This window comes from Sorex araneus, chromosome 3, assembly GCF_027595985.1.
Source record: "Sorex araneus isolate mSorAra2 chromosome 3, mSorAra2.pri, whole genome shotgun sequence".
In the NCBI taxonomy this organism is placed as follows: domain Eukaryota; kingdom Metazoa; phylum Chordata; class Mammalia; order Eulipotyphla; family Soricidae; genus Sorex; species Sorex araneus.
This window is the reverse complement of record NC_073304.1, coordinates 160,955,114-160,978,587: the sequence shown is the minus strand read 5'-3', so window position 1 is coordinate 160,978,587 and position 23,474 is coordinate 160,955,114. Positions and strand designations below refer to the sequence as shown.

At 40.7% G+C, this 23,474-nt stretch overlaps 1 protein-coding gene across 3 annotated transcripts in view; it reads left to right on the top strand.

The window, feature by feature from the left end:
• LOC101550869 (protein NPAT) overlaps positions 1 to 23,474 on the top strand; it is a 42,750-nt gene that overhangs the window by 7,629 nt on the left and 11,647 nt on the right. Inside the window, exons 2-12 of one of the 3 annotated variants that reach the window (XM_055132827.1) lie at positions 6,646 to 6,764; positions 9,074 to 9,134; positions 10,748 to 10,820; positions 12,410 to 12,450; positions 13,565 to 13,789; positions 15,489 to 15,570; positions 16,706 to 16,793; positions 17,646 to 17,737; positions 17,984 to 18,071; positions 21,160 to 21,256; positions 22,536 to 22,664. In XM_055132827.1, the coding sequence (XP_054988802.1) occupies positions 6,646 to 6,764; positions 9,074 to 9,134; positions 10,748 to 10,820; positions 12,410 to 12,450; positions 13,565 to 13,789; positions 15,489 to 15,570; positions 16,706 to 16,793; positions 17,646 to 17,737; positions 17,984 to 18,071; positions 21,160 to 21,256; positions 22,536 to 22,664 (1,095 nt within the window). Of the gene's footprint in view, positions 1 to 6,645; positions 6,765 to 9,073; positions 9,135 to 10,747; positions 10,821 to 12,409; positions 12,451 to 13,564; positions 13,790 to 15,488; positions 15,571 to 16,705; positions 16,794 to 17,645; positions 17,738 to 17,983; positions 18,072 to 21,159; positions 21,257 to 22,535; positions 22,665 to 23,474 lie in introns of those variants that run through there. The other 2 variants (XM_055132828.1, XM_055132829.1) reach the window with 2 other exon arrangements.

The following is a 23,474-nucleotide window of genomic DNA, read 5'->3' as shown; positions in this document are numbered from 1 at the left end:
TTTTCTAGCTCTTTCTTGACACCCAGTTCCTATAATTTGAACACAGTGAATAGAGTTAGAATTTTCTTTCCTATTTTTTGTGTTTTGTTAGGGGTTGGATTGGGCAGAACTTACTCCTGTCCTCAGGGATCACTCTTGGCCATGCTGGGGTTCAAAGCTGAGCCAGCCACATGCAGGGCTAGACCTTTAGCCCTGTACAATCTATTTGGTCCAGATTTCTTTTCTTTATTGCTTCCATTTCTCCAGTCCGTTTTGTTGCCTGTTACTACATCTACTCAAAAGCCAGCAGAAGACAATATTAAGATACATGGACACCCATGTATATTTATTTACTCCAACATCTTTGTCAGTAAGTTTATGTGGAAAGAGATTTATTCTCTGACTGGATAGTTCAAAGGGTTTGGTGGGCGCCTAGCTTGCATTTGTGGCCACAACCCTGGTTTGAATCTGAGCACTGGTGGGTATGGGTATGACTCAGAAACCAAGACAGGGGGAAAAGACATTTATTCTAACTTACTAGTAACTCTTGTTGTTTGAAAGAGTAATTGTTGCCTTGCATGAGGCTGTCAGCATAGTGGCCGTCAGCCAACCACCAGGTGACCTGGGATTCGGCACAGGTGTTCAACCTGGCACAGACCCTCCGTGATAGGGTCCTGCTCTGCCAGCTGCTCAGCAACCTGCGGGTGCACTCCATCAACCTCAAGGAGATCAACCTAAGGCCGCAGATGTCCCAGGTGCTGCCCAGAGACCAGGCAGGTGCGTGTTTGTCAGTGTGCAGATCATTACAACATGCCAGTTGACCAAAAGCTTACATTCGGTAGACTGGGAACACCTGTAAAGGCGATGAGCCTGCCCCAAAAGCCTCCATCCCTCTTGGAGAACCTGGCAGGCTACCCGTGGTATACTCAATGTGCCAAAACAGTAACAGTGACGGTCCTCATTCCCCTGAAAGAGCCCCCAATACGCCATCGGGCTACATTAGCATGTGACAGGGACGAATGGAGACATTACTGGCACCCGCTCTAGCAAATTGATGAGCGATGGGATGATATTGGGAGTGATTATATTCAAAGATGCTAGAACCTAGTTTGACCTTTTTTTTTTTTACTCTATTTGAGATTTTTGAATACAGTTGGCTCCTTGAATAATTATGAAATTTAGTGACACTATGCCTTTAAAAATCTGGAAATAGTTTATAGTCAACCATCCACTAATGTCGTTTTCATATGGTTGGTTGAATCTGTAACTGTGAAATGAGGATAGAAAGAAGTCACTTACAAGGGCCAGGGCTGGCTAGCTCAAAGGCCGGTTTTTCGAGCTTTGCATGCATACTGTCCTGAGCTAGTTGTGGCCCAGAAAAGAAATTGCATATAAGTGGAACTGTGAGGCTTAAAGCTGTGTTGTTCAAGGGGCATCTGTAATTTGTATTTAGGACTTCCCCTATTAGAATAATGAGTTTAATGATAAATCATCAGATGATAATTATGGGTAAGGTTTTTATAGGTAAATAACTGGTTAAATATATATGAGAAAAAAAACATGAAGAGGCCTTATGTTTACCATGTTCTTTACCATGTTCTTTTGGAATTTCTGGCTAAAAATAAAACTAAATACCTCAAGTCTAAAGTAAAATTGAGAACTCTAGTTTTATCCAAAGCTATGGTTGGTTGTTTTGTGGTGCCAGAGATAAAACTCAGAGACTCACATGTAAGGTGCATGTGCTCTCTCAGTGCTGTTCCCCTGGGGACTTGCTTTTGAGATCAGACTATCTTAGATAAGATACATTATAACTTGCAAGTACTTGTTATAGAAGTCATTTATCCCTTAGTAGCCTTTTTTTCACTGCATATTGTTTAAAAGTATAATGTTGTAGAGTAAACCACAAATTATCAGGTCTGTGATTATTCCATTCCTGGCAAATGCTGGTGCAAATTACCACATTTTCCTGGGAAAAGTTAATTGTACGTTACCACATTTCATCAAGGGTAGTGTTCCTCATCCTTTTTCATTTCACACCCCTTATGGAGTATTTTCTAGATCATTTTCCTAATTGCCACTCCCACATGAAATTTAAATGACACAGAGCCAGTATATATTATTTAATATCTGTGACTTATGCATAAAAGTATGTTCTTTATTCCCTTCTCCCTGAGAACCATTTCTCCTTTGAAATTTCAAGTTTTCAAATTTCTCCTTTGAAGTACTAGTATGTGAATACTTGGCCTAGTGAAAAACAAATCTAATTTAAGGAATTAGAATTCACCTCCTTGAATCCAAGTAGTTATGAATGCATCTGGAGTTATTAGTACCTTGAAACTCCCCATTATGAAAACAAATGATTTATTTGGGGCTCTTGATTAAAGAAAAAGTTCTGATTGCACCTGTTCTGCGGGTGGTTCTGAGGTTCTCATTTTAAGTTTCTATTTTCATTTATTCCTACTGGAGGTGATTCTACCTGTGCTTTGAAGAAGTTCGTGAGACGAAAGTATTCTTTTGGTTGCCTTTTCATCTTCCAAAAGACTATATTTGGATTTTGATTAGTATGCTTTTTTCTTTTCTTCCCTGTGTGGTGGGAAGCATGCCCTGCTGGGCTTGGGGGATTGTATGTGGTGCTGGGGATCAAACCCAGCTTTGCCACGTACAAGACAATTGCCCTGCCCACTGTACTATACGGTCCAGTGTGTTTACTTCTGTGATTCTCTTCATGTAATGTAGGCATTATTTTGCAGAGGTTGGGAAACTGATCGACTCCTAGTTGAAAATGGTGAGTTCGTTCCCAAATCCTAGAGGTAGTTCCTAAAATGGGATTCCAGTTTCCTTGCGCTTTTTATAACCTTGTATGTCAGGACTGGTGGTGAGCGGCAGTGTGCAGTGTGTCTGAAGTTTGATCTCCAGCACTGCCTCACATTTCCTAGTGCCTTGCTTAAGCAGATGGTTGCATTCCCATGTTGTAACAAAAAAAATTTTTTTTTCGGAGCTGAAATTCATGTAGTAGATTTGCCTTGTGCTTGTACTATTAAGTACAAGGTCAGGCATTTGCCTTGCATTTCAAACCAGGTTTAATTCCCAGCACCACACATGTTCCCGTGACTGAGTCCTACTAGAAACGGTCCCTGAGCACTTCTGGGTGTGGCCCAGAAGCTAAAAACAGCAAAGTTTTTTTTGTGTTTTTATTTTGTTGGGTTTTTATTTTTTCTTTGGGTCACACCTGGCAGTGCACAGGAGTCAGTCCTGGCTCTGCACTCAGGAATCACTCCTGGCAGTGCTGGGGGACCATCTGGGATGCTGGGAATTGAACCCCAGTTGGCCGCATGCAAGGCAAACATCCTACCCGCTGTGCTCTCTCTCTATCCCGCAAAGTTGTTTCAAAATATATGAATTTGTGGGGCTGGAGAGATAGCACAGCCAGCGTGCAGCCTGCTCTTCTTACACACAGCCGAGCCGTTTGCAATCCCTGGAATTCCATAAGGTCCTATGAGCACCAAGTGTAGTCCCAAAACAAAAATAAAAAATAGAAGATGTATGCCTAATTGTCAGTAAGTGGCAGATTTGTACATACATTGTTTATACTTACTACCTGGGGTTGTGTAAAAGTTTCTTAGGTGCTGGGCGGTCAGATCAATGTTGTAACATTGTATGCTAAAACTCAACTATGTAAATCACAGAGATACAATAATTTTTTTTTTCATTTCTTGGATGGAAGGTGCTGCAAGTTTCAAGAAGCCCTGGTCTAGGGCTCCCAATCTATCAGCACCACACAGACAGACTTTGTAGGCTTTCTCGGTGTATTTGTGGGGCTCAGTTAGATAGCAATTTCAAGTGAGAAAAAGTAGACCCTTGAGACATTTAGAAATAATTGCTGTAGTAGCAAAGTACTTACCGTTACATCAGCATGGATCAGTGCTGCAAGGGCTATTACACAGGAATCTAATACTGGGATTGCTGTACATAGTAAAACTTTTTTAAAAAACTGAGGAAGTTACAGTTAAATTTGACCTAAAGTATGAGTGGGAATTGACTGAAACTAAGAAAAACTAAACTGCCCAAGTAAAAGAAATATAGAAAGGCCTTGAAATAAGAACATTTGTTTATTTACATAATTGAGAAATTTGTTTGACTGGGATAGGTGGAAGGGCAGGACAGAAGTCTTAAAGAAATTAAGGGTGCAAAGCAAAAAGAATGTTCAGGGGCTGGAGCAATAGCACAGCGGGTAGGGCGTTTGCCTTGCACTCGGCCAACCGGGGTTCAATTCCCAGCATCCCATATGGCCATATGATCCCCTGAGCACTGCCAGGAGTAATTCCTGAGTGCATGAGCCAGGAGTAACCCCTGTGCATCGCCGGGTGTGACCCTAAAAGAACCAAAAAAAAAAAAAAGTTTAATATCTTGAGAATGTTAGATATCTTTTTAAATTACGATTACTTGTATACCAAACAACTGTAAAGCTCGATGTTTGTAGTATGTTCACAGTATATACAGCCATCACCATAACCCAGACTGTTCTCATCACTGCCAGTAAGAGATCCCAGGCCTGTTAATAGTCATTCCCACAGGACTTGTTTTATTTTATTTAGTTTATGTGGATTTGGGAGCCATACATGGCTCTGTGCTCAGGGGTTACTGCTGTTTTTCTCCTTTCCCATCTTCTCCAGCCACCACTCTCATTTATGATTCTGGAGTTTTTTTTTTATTTCATGTAAATGGGGTTATACAAACAAAATGTGGCCTTTAATACCTGACTCCTTGGACTTAAATTCATCAGTTCTGTACCAGTGTCATTTTTGTAGCTGAATATTGTTCCATTCTGTGACTATCATTTTATTGCTGGACATTTGGGTGTTTTCCAAATTTGGGGGCTATTGTGAAAAATGCTACTGTGAGCATTTGTATGCAAGTCGGGCTCAAACATGTTAACCAGCCCCAGAAACTTGAATTTTTTTTTAATGTACTCAGCTAGGAAGGTGCACATGAAATGGAATTGCACAAATGAAAATGCGGCAGTAGAGTGGGAAGCTAGCTCAGTGGGCTGGCGCGTCGGCCGCAGTGCGGCTTTGCATGCTGGAATCCCCAGCTCTGTTCTCTGCTCATCCCACCCCATGGCTGGATCCCTAAACACTGAGGGGTGTGTAACCGGGTCCTCCATCCCCCATCAAAAACACAAATTTGATAGTCTTACAGACATTCATCCATTTTCCTTAAATGTAAGGTTTTCTTGCGGTGTTGTCTTAGAGTTGACTTCAATAATTTGTGGTTTCTTTGCTTGGATGGAAGAAAGGAATTTTTTGGAGGCCCTCGTTTCCAGCTGAGTCAGTCCCTTTAGAATTTAGAAACTAAGCTGTATGGCTTAACTGGATTTTTATCTACAAGTACAATGTCCTTTAGATAAAATGTCATACACCTGAAGAATTCGCGTGATTTTTCTTTTCCACTTTAAAGTTTCCACCAGTTTTCTTGAGGAGGGCACTTGCAGCAGAGCTGGGAGCCACCGGGGCTACACCCGGCAGCAGTGTGTGAGTTTGGAAAGGGGATTTGCGTCCTGGGAATTGAACCCAGGGCCTCAAAGATGCATGACAAGTACTCTATCTCCAGGCCCACAGGGTTTGTTTTATTTTACTTAATTTACCTGGGTTTGGGAGCCACACCTGGCTCTGCTCTCAGGGGTACACTACTAGAGGTCCTCAAGGGGGCATATTGGGTGCTAGGGATGTAATGTGGGTCAGCTGCATACAGGGCGAGTGCCTTTCCCGCTGTAGTGTCTCTCTGACTTAGTGCTTATTTTAGATTAGGAGCCTGGTCTGACTGATAATCATTTTTTCTTTTTGATCTTTTCAGTGGTTCATGTAGGATAGACTACTAGTCAGAGTTCCTTAATTTTCTTGCAGAGTAGGCATTCATTTCATTTTCTTAAAACAGTTGGCATTTAAATGAAGTGTAGAAGTAAATAGCAACCTTGGGAGAACGTAGTTTTTAATATATTGTCATGAGTAATTTACTATCAGTAATTTACTATCAGTAATTTATGAGTAATTTACTATCAGTAAATTTAGTATCAGTAATAATAAATACAAGAGAGAGAGAAAGAGAAAAAATTGTTCCTCTTATCTCCATACTGACATGGTCAGTGGATGGATATGTTAACTCATGACAATATATTAAAAACTACGTTCTCCCAAGGTTGCTATTTACTTCTACAGTCCCGGAAGTGAGCGATGCAGAATCTCACACGGCAGAGCCTGACAAGCTACCCGTGGCGTATTCGATATGCCAAAAACAGTAACAATAATGGGCCTCATTCCTGTAACCCTGAACTCAACAGGTACGAATGAGACGTTACTGGTGCCCGCTTGAGCAAATCAATGATTAATGGGACAGCGGTGATACAGTGATATTTCTGTAAGCATTACAGTGCAGCAAATCACTTTGACTTTGTCAAATAACTCTTAATTTAAATAATTTTCCAACAGATAGCCATCTGTTTTATGAATTCCTTTTTGTATTGCAGTGCAAACTGGTGTTTATGGGCAAGTCTACAGAATACCAGCCTTTTCCATCCAAGGTTCCATTTGTGATATGAAAGTGTTCTTATTTTGTACATCATTTTTCAAAAATCTATAAAATTGACTGGAGTTAACTTTTTTCATTTAGGTTACTTACAACAGGAAAACCTTACTTCTACCTGCCAGACTTTCATTTTGGAAAGTTCAAATTTAAAAGAATATGCAGAACACTGTACAGATGATGGTTTGATCCCAGCCTGCTTACTGGTGAGTGATTTGTTCCTTAAGAGAAATATTTCATCTTTGACCAGAATAAGAGATGGAAAAAAAAGCAGTATTAAAATCAACTCACGTATCTGATAGTTTGTTCCTGGATGACTAGAAGAAGGCCAACTCTTTTCACATATATGCTAGAGCTACACTTTGTGCCTCTGAGAATGTTTCTTAATATCACCCTTATTTCTGTTTAATTGCTACTTACCTTGGGGCTTAAATGTTTCCCAATTGCTAAAGGGTTAAATAATTTTATCACTCCGAAAATTCATGTGTTGAATCCCTAACCCCTAGTTTTATGGTCTTTGGAAATGAGGACATTTGGGAAGTAATTAGATTTAGACTGCTTCTTGTGGTTAGCACCCTTCTGATGGGATTAGTGTCCTCAAAGGAACTGAGGGAGAGAGAGATCTCTTTGCGAGCACACTCAGCAAAGACCACGTGGGCATAACCAAAAGGGGGACACCTGTACAAGCCAGGAGGAGGGAACTCAACAGGAATGGAAATAACAGACACCGTGCTCTTGGACTCCCAAATGAGCACTCAAAAATAAAAGTGTTTGTTACTTAAGCCAGCTGGTCTGAGGTATTGTCAGTCTTTTTGGTTGCATACTTCCACTAAAAACAGGTATTTGGGGGGCTGGAGTGATAGTACAGTGGGGAAGGCGTTTGCCTTGCACACAGCCCAACCCAGGTTCGATTCCCAGCATCCCATGTGATCCCCTGAGCAACGCCAGGAGTAATTCCTTAGTGCAGAGCCAGGAGGTACCCCTATGTATCACTGGGTGTGACCCAAAGGGGGGTGAGGAGTATTTTTCACAAGTCATCTCTTTTATAAAATATCACTAACCAACAGTCTCTAATGAATAAGTTGCAGGATATGCATTACTTCGCAAGACAGTAACTAGAAATGGTAAGGATTGAATGGCATTAGAGGAAGGTTAGGCACTTAGATCAGTGGAATAGGATAGACTATCCAAATGCAGAACTATATAAATGATTTTTGGCAAAAATGAAAAGACAATATATTGAGAAAGGATAGTCCTATCAGCAAAGAACGTAATAGAACAGATTTGCAGATTTTCGTAAAAGACCATAGTTCAGCAGGTAGTGCGCACTGTGTATGCTGGTGTGATCCCAGGCACAGCAGTGTCCCTGAGCACTCTTGAGACGTGACCCCAAACCTCCCGCAGTAATAACTAAAATGACGTAGCGGTAAATAACAGACTTTCAAAAGTAAACATAGTAGAAAGCTTCCTTAATCTTGGTTGGCAGTATAGTTTTGGGGACCACATCTGGTGGTGGTCCTTCAGGGACCACATATTACACCAGCCCACTACTCCTGCTTGGGCTCTGGAAGCCATGTGGGGTGCTTACCCCTATTCTGTGACCTCAGACTTGACCTTCCATTATGGTTGAATGATCTCTAGGAGTTGGAGAGTGGAGGGGAGACAAGCATCTGAGATGACAGACATAATAGGAAGATGCTGATACTTGGCAAGCATATCTGTATTTTCCTGGGTTTGGGGGATTCACTTAGGGTGGTGCTTAGGGGCTTCTCTGATCTCTGTTGCTTAGATTCTTCCCATTGGTACCTGGGTGATGGCATCTGAAGCTGCTGCCTGCAGTGTATGTGTTCCAGCCCTTTGAGCAACCTTTGTGGCTTGTGAAAGATCTCGCCTTTTTTGTTGCTTTGGCCTTTGGCAGGTTTATATTACTTTCAGGGTAGAAAAGGCAGGTTAAAAGTGGGTGACTTACACAAGCATGAAAATGTGTAAATCTGTAACTGTACCCTCACGGTGATTCACTAATTAAATAATAAATTTTTTAAAAATGGGTGACTGTTTTTAAACATTGGGTGACTGGATCCCGAGTGAAAACTGATACTCTGCCTTAGCTAAAGAAAGTCGTAATGTCTTAATCCGATAGACATGGTTCTTTACCCTTAGAAGATTTGACACATGGACTACTTCAAGATACAAGTTTTTGATGATTGTTCTTTACCCTCTTGGGGTTGGTTTGTGGGCTTGGGGGGTTTTGTTTTGCTTTTGGAGCCACACTCAGAGGTGCTCAGGGGCTGCTTGCAGGTTTTGAGGTGCTGAAGACCATAGAGCATGCATGGATGAGACCCCGGCTTCCTGCTGCACGAGCGTTCACCAAGCCCACTGGGCTCTCCAGGCACCTCTTACCCTCTGTTAGCTACTGTGCTTCCAGATCTTTCACTAACATAGTGAACTATTTTATTTTAGGAAATTACTAGGAGTATTGCACAGTTTTGGTAAAACGATCTTCTTTTCCCCCCAGTCCCTGTTTGGAAAAAACCTGACAACAATTTTGAATGAATACGTAGCTATGAAAGCAAAAGGTAAGAATACAGGTTTAAGGAGAATGGACACTGGTGGAGGGTAAACAATCACTGTATGACTGAAAAGCAAACACAAAAGCTCATAAATTTGTAACTGTTTCTCACAGTGATTCACTAATAAAATTTTTTTTAAAAAAGAATACAGGTTTAGGGATATTTTTCTATTGTATAGCACTACTATTTGATTAGAAGAATTTTTAGAAGATTTTGATGACTTGTAAAAACACTAATGCTAATATTAATTTTACTGAAGAAATAGATAATATATTATACCCAATGAATAAGTTGTTTTCAAAAGTCAGGATATTAGCATATGTATATATATCAAGAGAATACCTAGTTTTTGTTTTTGCTTTTTGGGTCACACCCGGCGATGCACAGGGGTTACTCCTGGCTTTGCACTCAGGAATTACCCCTGGAGGTGCTCAGGGGACCATATGGGATGCTGGGAATCGAACCCGGGTCAGCTGCATGCAAGGCAAACACCCTTCCTGTTGTGCTGTTGCTTGGCCTCCTCCAATATCACTTTTTAATATTAAAGAATTAGCATAAAATGATAAACTAAAAGAAAATAACATTTAGTGCTGTGTTAGTTCTATGCTTAGTGTTATCATGTTTTCATAGTCCATAAAGTGAGAAATACTGTTTGGACCTTGTTTGAACCTACTGCCCCCATTTCAGAAAAAAAAAATTACTCAGTTCCATGGATACGTACCTTTCTTGCTTTGTGTTTGGATGGTGCTCAGAGACCCCTTGCAGGTTTCTGGGGACCGTGAGGGATGGGGTTCCAGGAATCAAACCTGGATCTGCCACCTGCAAGGCAGATGCCCTACCCACTATGCTGTATCTCCAGGCCCAAGTATGTATGAATTTCCCATCCTTGTAGCTTTAGAGCACGTTCTGAAAGAAAGTGCTTGTCCTCAGGAATTTTACCTGTAATTCTTAGTTACAGATGACATTTGTACGAAGGACTGCTGACTTATCCATGATTTAGACATAAAGCATCCTATGGAAACAAGTTTACACACTCAGAAATGTGCATTGCCTTTGTGATAATTACTACAAATCAAAAATGATTTGGGAAGGAGGAGGGGGCTGTTTGGTGCTCAGGTGTCTGGGCCGACCCAAGGACTGAGCCCCAGAGGTCCCACTTGCAGAACATGCCCTCCACCCTCTGGAGTGATCACCCTAGTCTCGTTTTTTTTCTGTTTCACTTTCAGTTGTCATGTGACACCAGCAGACTAGAGATTTAAAAGTTTTCCCTTTTTTAGTATTTAGCAGTAGTGGGCGGTGTTTATACCCAGCAAGGTACAGGGGCTACTTCCAGTTCTATGTTTGTGGGTCACTCCTGGTGGTGCCCAAGGATAGACCCCAGGATAGAACCCATGAATCTCCTGCGTAGATTCCCACCCTTGGATCTAAAACAACTTAGAGATCCCATAGGCCTCCATTTTTGGAGTTGGTGTATGTGACACTGAATGGCTTGAGGACAGGGAACAAAGATCATTTTACAGATTGACTTCTTAGTTACTGGTTTTCTTTAAATTTGTTTAAATTAAATAATAGGTTTTTCCAGCTGGATTTATTAAGAAACTTTTTCTCTTTTGATTTAGAAACAACAAATGATGTGCCAGCAATAATGTCATCTTTGTGGAAGAAGTTAGACCACACACTTTCTCAGATCAGGTAATAGGGAATTTGCGTATTAGATCACTTGAATGGCTAGCACTTCGGAATGCAAGAATCATTTGTTTAAATCTTACAACTCACAGACTGTGTTATGTGACACTGGACAGTATTGAAATTATTAGAGGATACCGAACGCCTATTTTTGACTGCAGTACTTTGAAAGTGATCTCGCGCTTTAATGTTATAATGTTCAAAATGTTGAGACAAGAGGAAGTTGAGACTCTCCCGCCCCAATGCACTCTTTGTGGCTCTATTTTGTTTATAGTTTTCTTGGTTGGGGACCCCACCCAGGCATGCTCAGGGATCATTCCTCATGTGCTCAGGTGGCCATGTGCAGTGTCAACAGCTGCCTCCTGTAAAACAGGTGCTTCCAGCTAGCTTTTGTGGCTCTTGTTGATGGATTTTGTGACAGATTTTCTAGGTTAGTGGCACAGCATCTGCTTATATACCAGATACGTGGGTTATGCCATTATTCAGGAGAACCAGCTTATAGTAATGAATTTTTTGTTGTTGTTCCTCCCTTAGGAATTCTATAGATTTTTCATTAAACAAATCAGATAAAAGCAAAATTTATTTCAGAGTTAGCTTTGCTTTGGGAATTTTTTTGATGGGAGGTAGGTAGCATGGGGAGAGTTGGGACGGGCCAACTTCAGTGGTGCGTGGTACCTGTTCCCACCTCTGCGTGTGTGAGAACCAGGTGCCTGTAGGGAATGGGGTCGAGCCACATGTGAGGCAAGCACCCTACCCACTGTCCTACCTCTCTGGCCAGCAGCCACATGTGAGGCAGGCACCTTCACCTCTTACTATCTCTCCATCCCCATCTTGGGATTTTTAAAACACATATGCACTTAAGGAACCCCATGAAATCAACTTTGTAGGGCTGGAGAGATAGCACAGCGGGTAGGGCGTTTGCCTTGCACACGGCTGACCCGGGTTCTATTCCCAGCATCTCATATGGTCCCCTGAACACTGCCAGGAGTAATTTCTGAGTGCAAAGCCAGGAGTAACCCCTGTGCATCGCCAGGTGTGACCCAAAAAGCTAAAAAATAAATAAATAAATAAATAAATAAATAAAATCAACTTCGCTCTGGAGGATAACTTTGAAAGAGACACAGAAGATAATTGATCTTCTTTTACATGGCTTTTATGGGACTTTTAAATCTTCTTTTAATATATTGAGTCCTGGAGTCAAATCAGATTTGTGATGAGGTGTTTTGGGGGGTTTTCCTCATTAGTTCTGAGGCCACACCCATTTATATTCAGGGTGATTCCTTGCTGCACTTAGGAATTACTCCTGGTAAAACTTGGGTGATCATATGAGGTGCCAGGGATCCAACCCAGGTCAGGTGTGTGCAAGGCAAGCACCATACCTGTTGCACTATTGCTCTGGCCCCTCAAATGGTTTCAGACAAATTGATTATTAAAATTATTTGTGCTTTAATGACACTTGTTCTAAAGAAAGTAGTTGTGTATGTCAAAGACACATATTGCATTTTGATCATAATTTACTTCAAGTCTGTATTGAGTGAAATAAAAGAATATCCTAGCAACAAATTTTATAATTGCTAACTACTTTGTTTTGTTAGGAGCATGCAAAATTCTCCAGGGTTTGCTGCTAATCAGAGAGGTCAGTATTCATATTCAGTTTTATAAATAATGTTTAGAACTGTTTCAAACTAAAAAATGAACCAGATGAACATTTTTAACAATTCACATGTGCTAAGTATGTATTTTATAAACTCACTGCTTATCTAAATATACATTAGAAAATAGTATTTTCATGTATTATGAACAATACTTGCTTCAGTTGAGGTGATTCATTTTTTAATTACCATTCCATGTTTGATTTTTAATTTGTGGAAGTGTTATTGGTATGAATTATTAAGAAGTGGATTCTATGGGAGACTTACACCCAAGAATAGTAGAGATGAGTTCCAGGAGGATTGCTCTATGGTTTGGAAGCCAGCCTCACGTGCTGGGGAAAAAAAGTATCTCAGATAGAGAAGGGACCACCAAGTAAAGGACGCTTGGAGGGCCCACTTGGCCTGGGAGATGGGAGCTGAAAGTAGACTACAGACTGAACATGATGGCCACTCAGTACCTATGTTGCAAACTACAACACCCAAAATGAGAGAGTGAGAGCAAAAGGGAATGCCCTGCCACAGAGGCGGGGTGGGGGTGGTAGGAGGGAGACTGGGATCATTGGTGATGGAGAATGGGCACTGGTGGAGGGATGGGTACTCGATCATTATATGTACGATTGAAACGTAAGCACGAAAGTCTGTAAGTCTGTAACTGTACCTCACGGTGATTCATTTTTAAAAAATTTTAATGCAAAATATATGGGAGCTGGAGCGATAGCACAGCGGGTAGGGCGTTTGCCTTGCACGTGGCCAACCCGGGTTCGATTCCCAGCATCCCATATGGTCCCCTGAGCACTGCCAGGAGTAATTCCTGAGTGTAGAGCCAGGAGTAACCCCTGTGCATCGCCGGGTGTGACCCAAAAAGAAAAAAAAAATTTAATGCAAAATATGAAAAAAAGAAATGGATTCTAGAGTTATTAAGAAATGGACTCTGTGTATACTCATTTTAACTTCCTTATAAAATTATCACATGAACTTGGTTGATATAATGAACTGTGGAGCTTGCTTGTCAAATACTAGAGTATATAGCATGAGATTGTCTTTAAAATGCACCCCCTACTCTGATGTTGAGTTTGCTTGAATTCTTGTGTGTTTCAGTCCGAACAAGAAATGGAATCGCTGAGATCAAACGACAGAGACGACTTGCATCTCAAACAACAACCTCCAGTTCCGAGTTGCTGCCTTTACCTTGTATTCCAGAACAGTTTACTGCTTCTCCCGTAACAGCTGCACAAGTTATTAGGCCAACTGGGCAAATTTCAACTCCTTTAAGGTCAAATTTTGTTGTGGTCAACCATTCACAGTCTCAAGACACTGTGAACAGTAAGATAAACTTTTGCACTAATTCTCTTCTTAATTAGATTTTGTTAAGTGAGGTGATATGCTAATGTTTTTATACTGTTTATATAAATTTATAGAAATTATATTAATATAAATTTATAGAAATTGTATTTATTACATGGTAATGAATTTATCATAAAATAATCTTGGGGTAGTAGAGTCTTACGTAGATTTGTCACGAAATAAGCATCTTATAAAATCAGACATTTTAAGTACTGGAGCCATAATACAGCGGGTGGCACACAGACAACCTAGGGGTTTTTTGTTGTTGTTTTTTTAATTAGTGAGTCACAGTGAAGGTACATTTACAGATTCACACATTTTCATGCTTGTTTTTCCCTCATGCAATGTTTGAGAGCCCATCCCTCTACCAGTGTCCATTCTCCACCACCAATGAACCCAGTATCCCTCCCACCACCCCCTCCCCCCAGTCCCATCCACCCCATCCCACCTCGCCTCTGTGGCAGGGCATTCCAGTTTGTTCTCTCTCCTTTTGGGTTAGACAACCTAGGTTTGATCCCTGCACCCCATATGTTGAGCACAGCTGATATAGCCCCAAAACAGAAAAAAAATTCGGATATTTTAATTTGGGATTTTTCTTCTTCTTTTTGTTTCCTTTGGGATTTTGGGCCACACATGGCAAGGCAGGCTCCTTTCCAGCTGTACTAGCTCTCTGGCTCCTAATTTGGGATTTTTCTAACTAAAACACAACGTGAACTCCGTTGTTTTTTTTTTTATTATTTTTATTTTTATTTTTTCTTGCTTGTTTTATAATCCCAGTGGTGCTCCGGGGTTGCTCCTGGCTTTTCACGAAGAAATTATTTCTGGTGGTGCTTGGGGGACACCATCTGGGGTGTTGGGGGTTGAACTCCAGGTCGGCCCAGGTGAGGTGAACTTCCTATCTGCTGTGCTATCTCTGACTCAAAGGCCATAACATTAATTTACATTTCAAAGTGTGGGGAAATGGAAAATATGTGCCCCATCCTGATCTGATTTCCAGCTTTAGTAAACCTCCTGGGCATCACTGGGTGTAGACCAGAGTTCCCAAGCATTGTCACACAACTCTGCAGGCCCTCAGTATTGCCGGGGTGGGGCTGGAGTGACAGTACAGCAGGTAGAGCGTTTGCCTTGCACACGGCCGGCCCGGGTTCCATTCCCAGTATCCCATATGGTCCCCTGAGCCTCGCCAGGGGTAATTCTTGAGTGCAGAGCCAGGAGTAACCCCTGTGGATTGCCAAGTGTGACCCAAAAAGCAAAAAAAAATTAAGAATAAATTTTGCCAGAGTGACTCTCATGGTCCATTGCATCCCTGGGCACTAGTAGTAACACATACTGAAAGACCAGTCCAGTTGCTGTTGGCCTTGGGCATGCTGAATGTCTCTTGGGAGGTCTTCCCCCCCAAAAAAAATAAGCACTTAGAATGGCTGAAGTATAAGTTTAATTGACCATGGGTTGCTGTTTTGTTTTGTTTTGTTTTTGTTTTTAGGTTGTTTTTTTTTTTAATTGAGACTATATTGTAAAACGTCAAGGTTTTCATTTTGATTGTATTTATTGTCTAGTTATTTAGTATATATACTATACTATGGTATATACTAATTGAATTTGATATAAAATCATCATTACTAAATACTGATGATTAGAAAACTGTTCTCTTGTCTCACCATCATTATCTGAAATATAGCTGGAGAGACTTTAAATATCATTCCTGGCCCTCAAGAAAAGAAAAACCATGCCAGTTTAATGTCTCCTGGCAGACGCAAAAGGTAACTGTTAATTTCCAAATACTTTTGAAAATTTATTCTAAGATATTTATGTTGTAAATAGCCAATTTGGGGAAAGTTTCTTGGTACTATTGTATTTATTCCCAAACCCCTTCTCCTACCCACCCCCCACATTCTAACCTTCCTTGAATTGGGTTGCTTCTTAAAACAGTTGCATAGTACCGTTTCATTGGAAGTGTGTTTAAATGAATATAAATACCAGCATTATTCTAAGGTACTCTAATATGCATTTAATCAATTGATGGAAATCTCTTCATAGATTTCTTGAGCCAAGGGATTTTTTCACCTACTTAACCCACATGTCTTTGAGACCCTTTCAGAACAGAAAGCAATTAGTTTTCAGTTTATTTTCTGGCATTTAGGGGTATGTCCCAGAGGGCTAGAGCATTTACTTTGCACACAGGAATTCTAGGTTTTGTCCTTGGCACCTTTGAGGATTGCCCCTAAACACATGCTTTTCTGTGGGACATGGGTGTGAGCATTAGGACCACAAACGACCACCACCATGTTCCACATCACTGCCTAGTGTGCCCTGCTGCCCAAGTGTGCAATCTGACTCCTGTTTTTAAAATTGATTCTTCTGTGTTCTCAGCTGCCATTCTCACTTACTCAGTCTCCTTTGTTTCATGCTTTATCACTTAACCACATAAAATGTAAAGTTACTCTGATATTTAATATCTGTAAAAATCTTGGCTTTTTCTCAGTACTTGCCTCAGTATTGAATCATGTGCTCATGAAGTAGGTCAGAGGATCAGAGTTTAACACTGCTATAGATCAAATAGCTAAATGATTTGGGGCTGGCGAGATGGTACAGCCTGCATGGCTCTTCCCTGGCATGTCACTGACCCAGATTCGATCCCGAATACCTAATATGGTCTCTGGAGTGATCCCTTAGTGCAGAGCCAGGAGTGAGCTCTGAGTCAAAAGTAAGGAAAAAACTAAGTGGCTAGAGTTAACCTCAAATTTGTTCTAGGACATTCTCTTGCCTTTTATTGCCACGCATATAAAGTGTCTGTTCTACCATTATCTTAGGGTTATATATGTATGTGTAATTAATAACTATCTTTTAATCTATTATTACACTTGTTAAAAAGCAGTCTTTTAAAATGTGTTCCAGTGAATCTCAAAGGAAGGGTATCACTTTATCTGGACCTCATTCAACAATAAGGAATTTCCAGGATCCAAATGCATTTGCCGTTGAAAAAGTAAGTGAGCTTCCCCAAGTTTGCAGTTTTGTGACTCTTCCTGGGTTTTAAATATGTACATAAACGGGTGTGCATAGTACATGTATATATGTTTTAGTGTTTCTCTTAAGATTGGCAGTGGAATTGCCTCGGGACAGAAAGTGACAAAGTTCAACAGTAGGTACAGTGTACTTAGAACTGGTAATGTAGGGCTGGAGTGATAGTACAGCGTTTAGGGCATTTGCCTTACATGCGGCTGACCCGGCTTCGATCCCCAGCATCCCGTATGGTCCCCCAAGCACTGCCAGGAGTAATTCCTGAGTGCAGAGCCAGATTACCCCTGGGCATTGCTGGGTGTGACCCCAAAAGCAAAAAATAAAATAAAATAAAAATAAATTTTAAAAACCTGGTAATGTAAAAAGCTACAAGAAATAATATAGGAAAATTTTTGCTGAATCATGAAGTGAAATAGAGCATTTTACTGGAGACAGATTATTATAAACCTTACGTGAAAAGCCACAGTTTTGAACTGTTGTTTGTAATAAGTGAACCCAGTTGACAGGCCTGGCAGCAGTCACCTATGTCCCTGTGCCCAGATGAGCACCCTCTCCCTCCTTCAGCCACCTTGTTGGAAATACTGAGCTATACTTTAAGACATATTTGAGATTTCTGGTAAAATTTTTCTGTACTTAAAATAAATAAGTGAACCCAGTTGGAGAAGGATCTATGAGAGCTCTAATTTGATAGTGTGGTTATGGAATAAGCCATCAGAGCTTCTGAGTTTATGCTAAATTTAAAAATTACACAGCTTTTGTTGATTTTTTTTAAAGTACATAACCTGGTTTTTTTTGCTAATACTTGTTTCTTCTTCAGCAAATGGTTATTGAAAATGCACGTGAAAAAATACTAAGCAACAAATCTCTCCAAGAAAAACTTGCAGAAAATATTAATAAATTTTTAACCAGGTAAGCTAAGTGCTTTAGATGCCTAATTGGGGGCCAGAGTGATAGCTTAATGGGCTGACTTCATGTTCAATTCCCATCATCACTGGTTACCCCAAGCACTGCCAAGAGTGACCATTGAGCACTGAGATAGGAGCACCACTGGGTGTGACAAATCTAAGACAAAAATAAGTTGCATAATTGATGTTGCTTAATTGAGAACTAGCTAAAAGTGGTGCTTTATTTTGTTTTGTTTTTGCCATATTGTAGTGACAGTAATATTGCTCAAGCGCCTAAGCAAGCAGATAGCGACCGTACTGAGCCGGAGGCTTCAATTGACGAACTCTTGGGACTTCAGGTATGGTACAGTTGGGTGTGTGAAAATCCAGTTATACTCACAACGGATCATATTTTGGTGTCTCAGAATGACTGCCAAAGAGATTTATAAAATGATTTGAACTAATAAAGTTCATTTTTTGAATAAAATGGTTTTGCTGAAAAATATCAGGACCCAGAATGGGAAGGGCACTTCCCTTGCATGCGGCAGATCCAGGTTTAATCCTCTGCAACCCATATAGCTCCATGAGCCCGCCAACAGTGATCTCTGAGCTCATAGCCAGAGGTAAACCTTGAGCATCGCCATGTGTGGCCCAAAAACCAAAAAGAAGAATATCAGTTAATATGTTTTAATATGGTAACTTAAATTGTTTTAAAGGTAAAAAATACAATTTCATTAATCTATTTAAAATAACTAATCAGCTCTTTCATATGTAAATAAAACATCTATATTCACAGCTGTCATTAATTTCTAAGCTATTTTATAGTAAAAGATTTAATGGATATTTGTGTTTTTTATTTTATTAAGACACTGTGTTTTGCGAAGTTGTTCATGATAGAGTTTTCTCAGGCAAACAGTTTCAACATCGATCTCACCACCAAATATCTCCAGGTTTCCTTTTACTCTCCAATCTGCTTCTCTGACAGGCATATACAAATTTATTTCATATTACTTGCTCCAACAAAACTGAAAGGAATGGCAAATGGAATTATCAGAAAACAAATCTGTAAAAATCCTTTTGTGATGATTGGTTGTTATGTTTTCAACCTTTCTAAATCTAGTAGATGTCAACCATATGCACCGTTAGTGAGCACCATATGTGGGAAAGTTTCTCCTGTCCTTTACAGAAGCTCTTAACACTTCTTGCAAAATTCGTCTCAGGTCTCTGCATCCCCTATGCTGTTGCCTGTCCATGGAGCTCTGTTTCATTCCTTCAAATCTGAGTGATAATCTAGCTCAGTAAGAGTGTTGGTTAGGTGCTCATTTCATTGAGTTTCTGTACCCTTCCCTTCCATACTCTTCTGACTTGTAGAGTCTCATTTGATAGATCTCACTTGATCTTAGCCAAAAGGCCGAGAAGCAATCATTTGATATAGATCTCATGTTCATTTAATAGGCTTCCCTTTGTATCTGAGTTTCTTTCTCGATCTTGCTGCTTTCCATGTCTCTATCCTTGGGTTTTGTCATTTTGAATGTAATGTGTCATGAACTTTTCCTAGTTGGGTCTGTTTTCGCTAAAACTCTTCAGGTTCTTGGAGCTTTGTTCCTATCTTCCTCAACTGTGAAAAATTCACTTTTTTTTTTCTTTAATTGGATCACCTTGAGATACAGTTACAAAGCTATTCATAATTGGATATCAGTCATGCAGTGTTCCAACACTGTCCCTTCACCAGTGCACATTTCCCACTACCAGTGCCCATTTCCCACTACCAGTGCCCCCAGTTTCCGTCCTGCCACCCTCCCACCCCTGCCTACCTGTAAGGCAGACACTTTTCTCCTCTCACCTGAGAAGTTCCTGAAATAGTTGATTTATTTAACTATTGTTTCTTCATCACATTTGCCTTTCTTTTCTTCAGTGCCTGATGATTTTTGCATCGTCTTCTTGAATTCATCCAATAGCTTTCTGTCATGCTGTTCATTTATTTTCAGACTATTTCCACCTTAGGTTTCCTAGTAGTTTTCTTCTTTATATCTTGGAGCTCCTTGATCTTTTGCTCTGCTGCTGTTAGTCTGCTGCTCAGAGATTCTACTGAGTTTTTTACATCACCTACAGTGTTTTTCATTTCTGTCATTTCTGATTGTCATTTTTTTCCCTTTCAACTCATACTTTGCTTTGCAGATTACCTGTGTCATAATTTCTTTGAGCTTGTTGAACATCCGCATTCTAGTGCCAGTAACGACAGTGTCTGAGTTTCTGAGCTGGTTAGTATTGTCTGTGCCTTCAGTGATCCTGTTTTCACTCACTGGCTCGGTGGGCTTCTCCAGGTTTTCCCCATTAGTTATCTAGGGTCCTTGCTGTGTTGGGGTGTCTTGCAGTTAGACGCCCCGCAAGATGCTGAGGGAGTAAGCTGGAGGTCATTCTCTCTTTTCTGCCCATCTTCACCGAATGGCTGGAAGTATAACTGAACAGTATATGATTTGTCAAGCAGTTCTGTCATGCTGTCACACACTTCAGGTGCTGTGGGCCCTGAATGTCGAGCATTTTGGTTGTGGGGGGCTACTGGGAGTTCCCTGATCGGGAGGGACCCTGCCTTCTCTTTCATTCCCAAGGAGAAGCAGAACATCAGGCTAGGGATGTTTGGGCAGTATGAAGACCAAACCCTCTTCTGCTGGAGAACAGGGTATTGCCATGCTGCACAGCAAGTGCCTTAACTCTCTCAAGACACCAGAATAACTTTAAAATCAAGGCACGGTGCCTAGCTGAGTTGTATAAGCATTAGTTTCATTAAGAAGTAAGCAGGTAAGTGGGCTAGGGATTTTAAAATAGTTCTAAGTGTTTGGGCCACACCTGTGATGCTTAGGCCTTCCCCTGCTAGGGTCAGCCCCATGGAAGCAGGAGCCTGAACCTCAGCACCACCTTCCCAGATATTGCTTTTCATTCTTAAACAAGTTTGTGCCTTTTCAAATTAAAAAAAAAATCACTTGACATCAACTTTACATGAAAATTTGACTGAATGTGTTTTTTTAAATGTTATTTGGGGCTGAAGACTGGGTTCTGGTGCTTGTTTACACATGGCATACCTTGGTGTTGCTATTGAGTCCCTTGAGCATTGCCGGGCATGATCCCTCAATACTGTCAGGCTTAAGGCCCCTCACACTCGCGCTCGTGCAAAAACAAAAACAAAAAAAAAATGTTGGGTTTTTGGTTGTTTTGTTTTTTTTAAAAAAAAACATCCTTCTATGCACTGCTGTAGCATCATTTCCACTCCAGCTTTTCAGTGATAGTCTCCAGGCTCGCTGTTTATAGTCAGACCCCACTGCGAATGTTGCTCTCATCTGTAGTCACTTCCTGACTCACCCTCTTAATTATTTCGCTGATCTTAAATTGTACTAAGCCAGGTTTTCTTTCTTTCTTTTCTTTTCTTTTTTTTTTTTTTTTTTTTTGCAGAACGAAATCCACATGTCTGAAGAAGTTATCCAGGATATATTGGAGCAGACTGAGTCCGATCCAGCGTTTCAAGCGTTATTCGATCTCTTTGACTATGGTCAGTAGACAAGTTTCTTTTGATGAAAAAGTTCCCAATTTTATTAAACCAAACAGTAGAGAAAGGATTTTTGTTGTTGTTGCCTTGACTAGTTTTTTGGCTTTTTGGTTTTTTGTTTGTCTCGGGTCATACCCAGCTCGTGCTCAGAGGCTCCTCCCAGGTCTCTGCGTGGGGCACCCTGTGGGCCTAGGAATTGAGTCCGGGTCTCCCACATGCCAGGCATGCACTACTGCCCTGTGAGCCATCTTCACAGCTGGGCTTGAGGATGCGGAGCTGCTCGGGCCCTGTGATGCTGCCCCTAATCCCCAGCAGTGCTCCGGGGAAATATCTGGTATTGGGAATATACCAATATTTTTGGAATATCCAACCTTCAGACTTGGGTCACACCATCACCCTTAATTGTTGAAGAACCATCTCACCAGCCCTGGCCCCAGTTCTGACTTAAACTTTAGCTTTCTGTTTTGTTTTTGTGGACATTTGTGCCAATCAGGATAAATGTGTTCTGATCTACTCCTGCATGAACTTCATACTGAGCATGATTATACATACGGAGAGAATGGGAAAGTTCACCTTTGCCCTCAGTACTACTGCCTAGTGCTGTATCCTCCTGCAGCTGACATCATCATAGAATACTAAGATCATGCTAATAGGTTGACCTTAAGGTGGTTCTGACATAGGCTAAATGTAAGAACCATTAATGAGAGAACAAGGAGGTAGCTTGGTGCAGAGCGTTTGCCTTGTTTGTGTGAAGGTACGGGTGCCATACCGCCACTGCAAAGAAAAACAAAGTATCAGAAGAACTGGTTTAGTGTCAGGGAGCTAGCTCAAGGGATGGCACATGAGCCTGAGCTTCAGGCTAGCTCAGAGGTGTCCAGCCCCCACCCTGTAGGCCCTGAGCAGTTTGGCAGGAGGCCTGGGAAACAAAGTGGTAGGAGATCTGCATACTTCAGTAATAAGTATTGCAGCTTTTAAAAAAAAATTCCAAGGGGTGGCCAGAGCAGTAGAATTAGTATAAAGTTCAAGGCATTGTTCTTGTGCCTGGCCCAGCACAGGTTTGATCCCAGCCTGCCAGGAGTAAGCCCTGTGCAGAGCTGGGTCTGACACTGCCCACCTCCTCAAAAAAAATGATAGTAATGAAAACCCAAAATTAGTAAGCCCAAAAGTTTGTAATTAAAGCCAGAATTTAACATTTGCCTTACTACTGCTAAGCTATAGTAATTAACACTTATTTTTTTTTGGGGGGAGGGGTTATTTAACGAGTTGTTTCCCTTTTTAACAGGTAAAACAAAGAATAATAAAAATATTGCACAAGGCATTTCTGTTCAGCATGTGGAAACCATTCCCAGTTTAGTCTTAGCAGATGAAACTAATGTAGCAGTTAAAGATTCTTTTAAATCAGAAGAATCTGGTAAGAATTTGATTTTGTTAATACAAATCCTAATATTAGTCTTCAAACACTCAAAGGTAGAAGATAATTTGAAGGGTGTTCAAATTATTGCATAGATTATTTTTTTCTCTTTATTAAAATTTTCCTGAGATTTCAGTCTTTTGATTTAAAGATAAATTTTTGGTATCTCTTTTTTTCTTTTTCCTGTTTTGCTGTAGGTTATTGACTCACACAATTTGGTATTAATAGTTTTGGACAGTTTGACAGAAATCATTAATAACCATAATTTTGTTGAGGCACAAATTTTCATTCCTGTGTACATTACTATTAAACAGCTTAGCAATTTTAGCTGACCACTGAGCTCTTCTATCTCAGTTGTTAGCAGGAAATGATACACTGTAGTGATAATCTTGAATTAGGGTTTGTGAGGTTTTTGGGTCTCCCTGTTCCTGATGTGAAAAACTAAGTTCTTTGCATTTCCAACCCATATTTTACCAATGATTGACTCTTCAGTAACTATGAGAGAAGGTGTGAATAAGTTCATCTCTGATATCTGTCAGCTTCTTAAAAGTTATTATCAGGCATAAGCCATACACAGCAGAGTACAATAAAAAATCTTTGCGGGGCTGGAGTAGTAGTAGAGTGGGTAGGGCCGACCCAGGTTTGATCCCCAGCATCCAATATGGTCCCCCAAGCACCACCAGGAATAATTCCTGAGCGCAGAGCCAGGAGTAACCCCTGTGCATCACCGGGTGTGGCCCAAAAACAAAAAAGGAAAAAACTGCAGCTGGCCAAGAGAGAACATAGAGAATGAGGTGTTTCCTTACATAA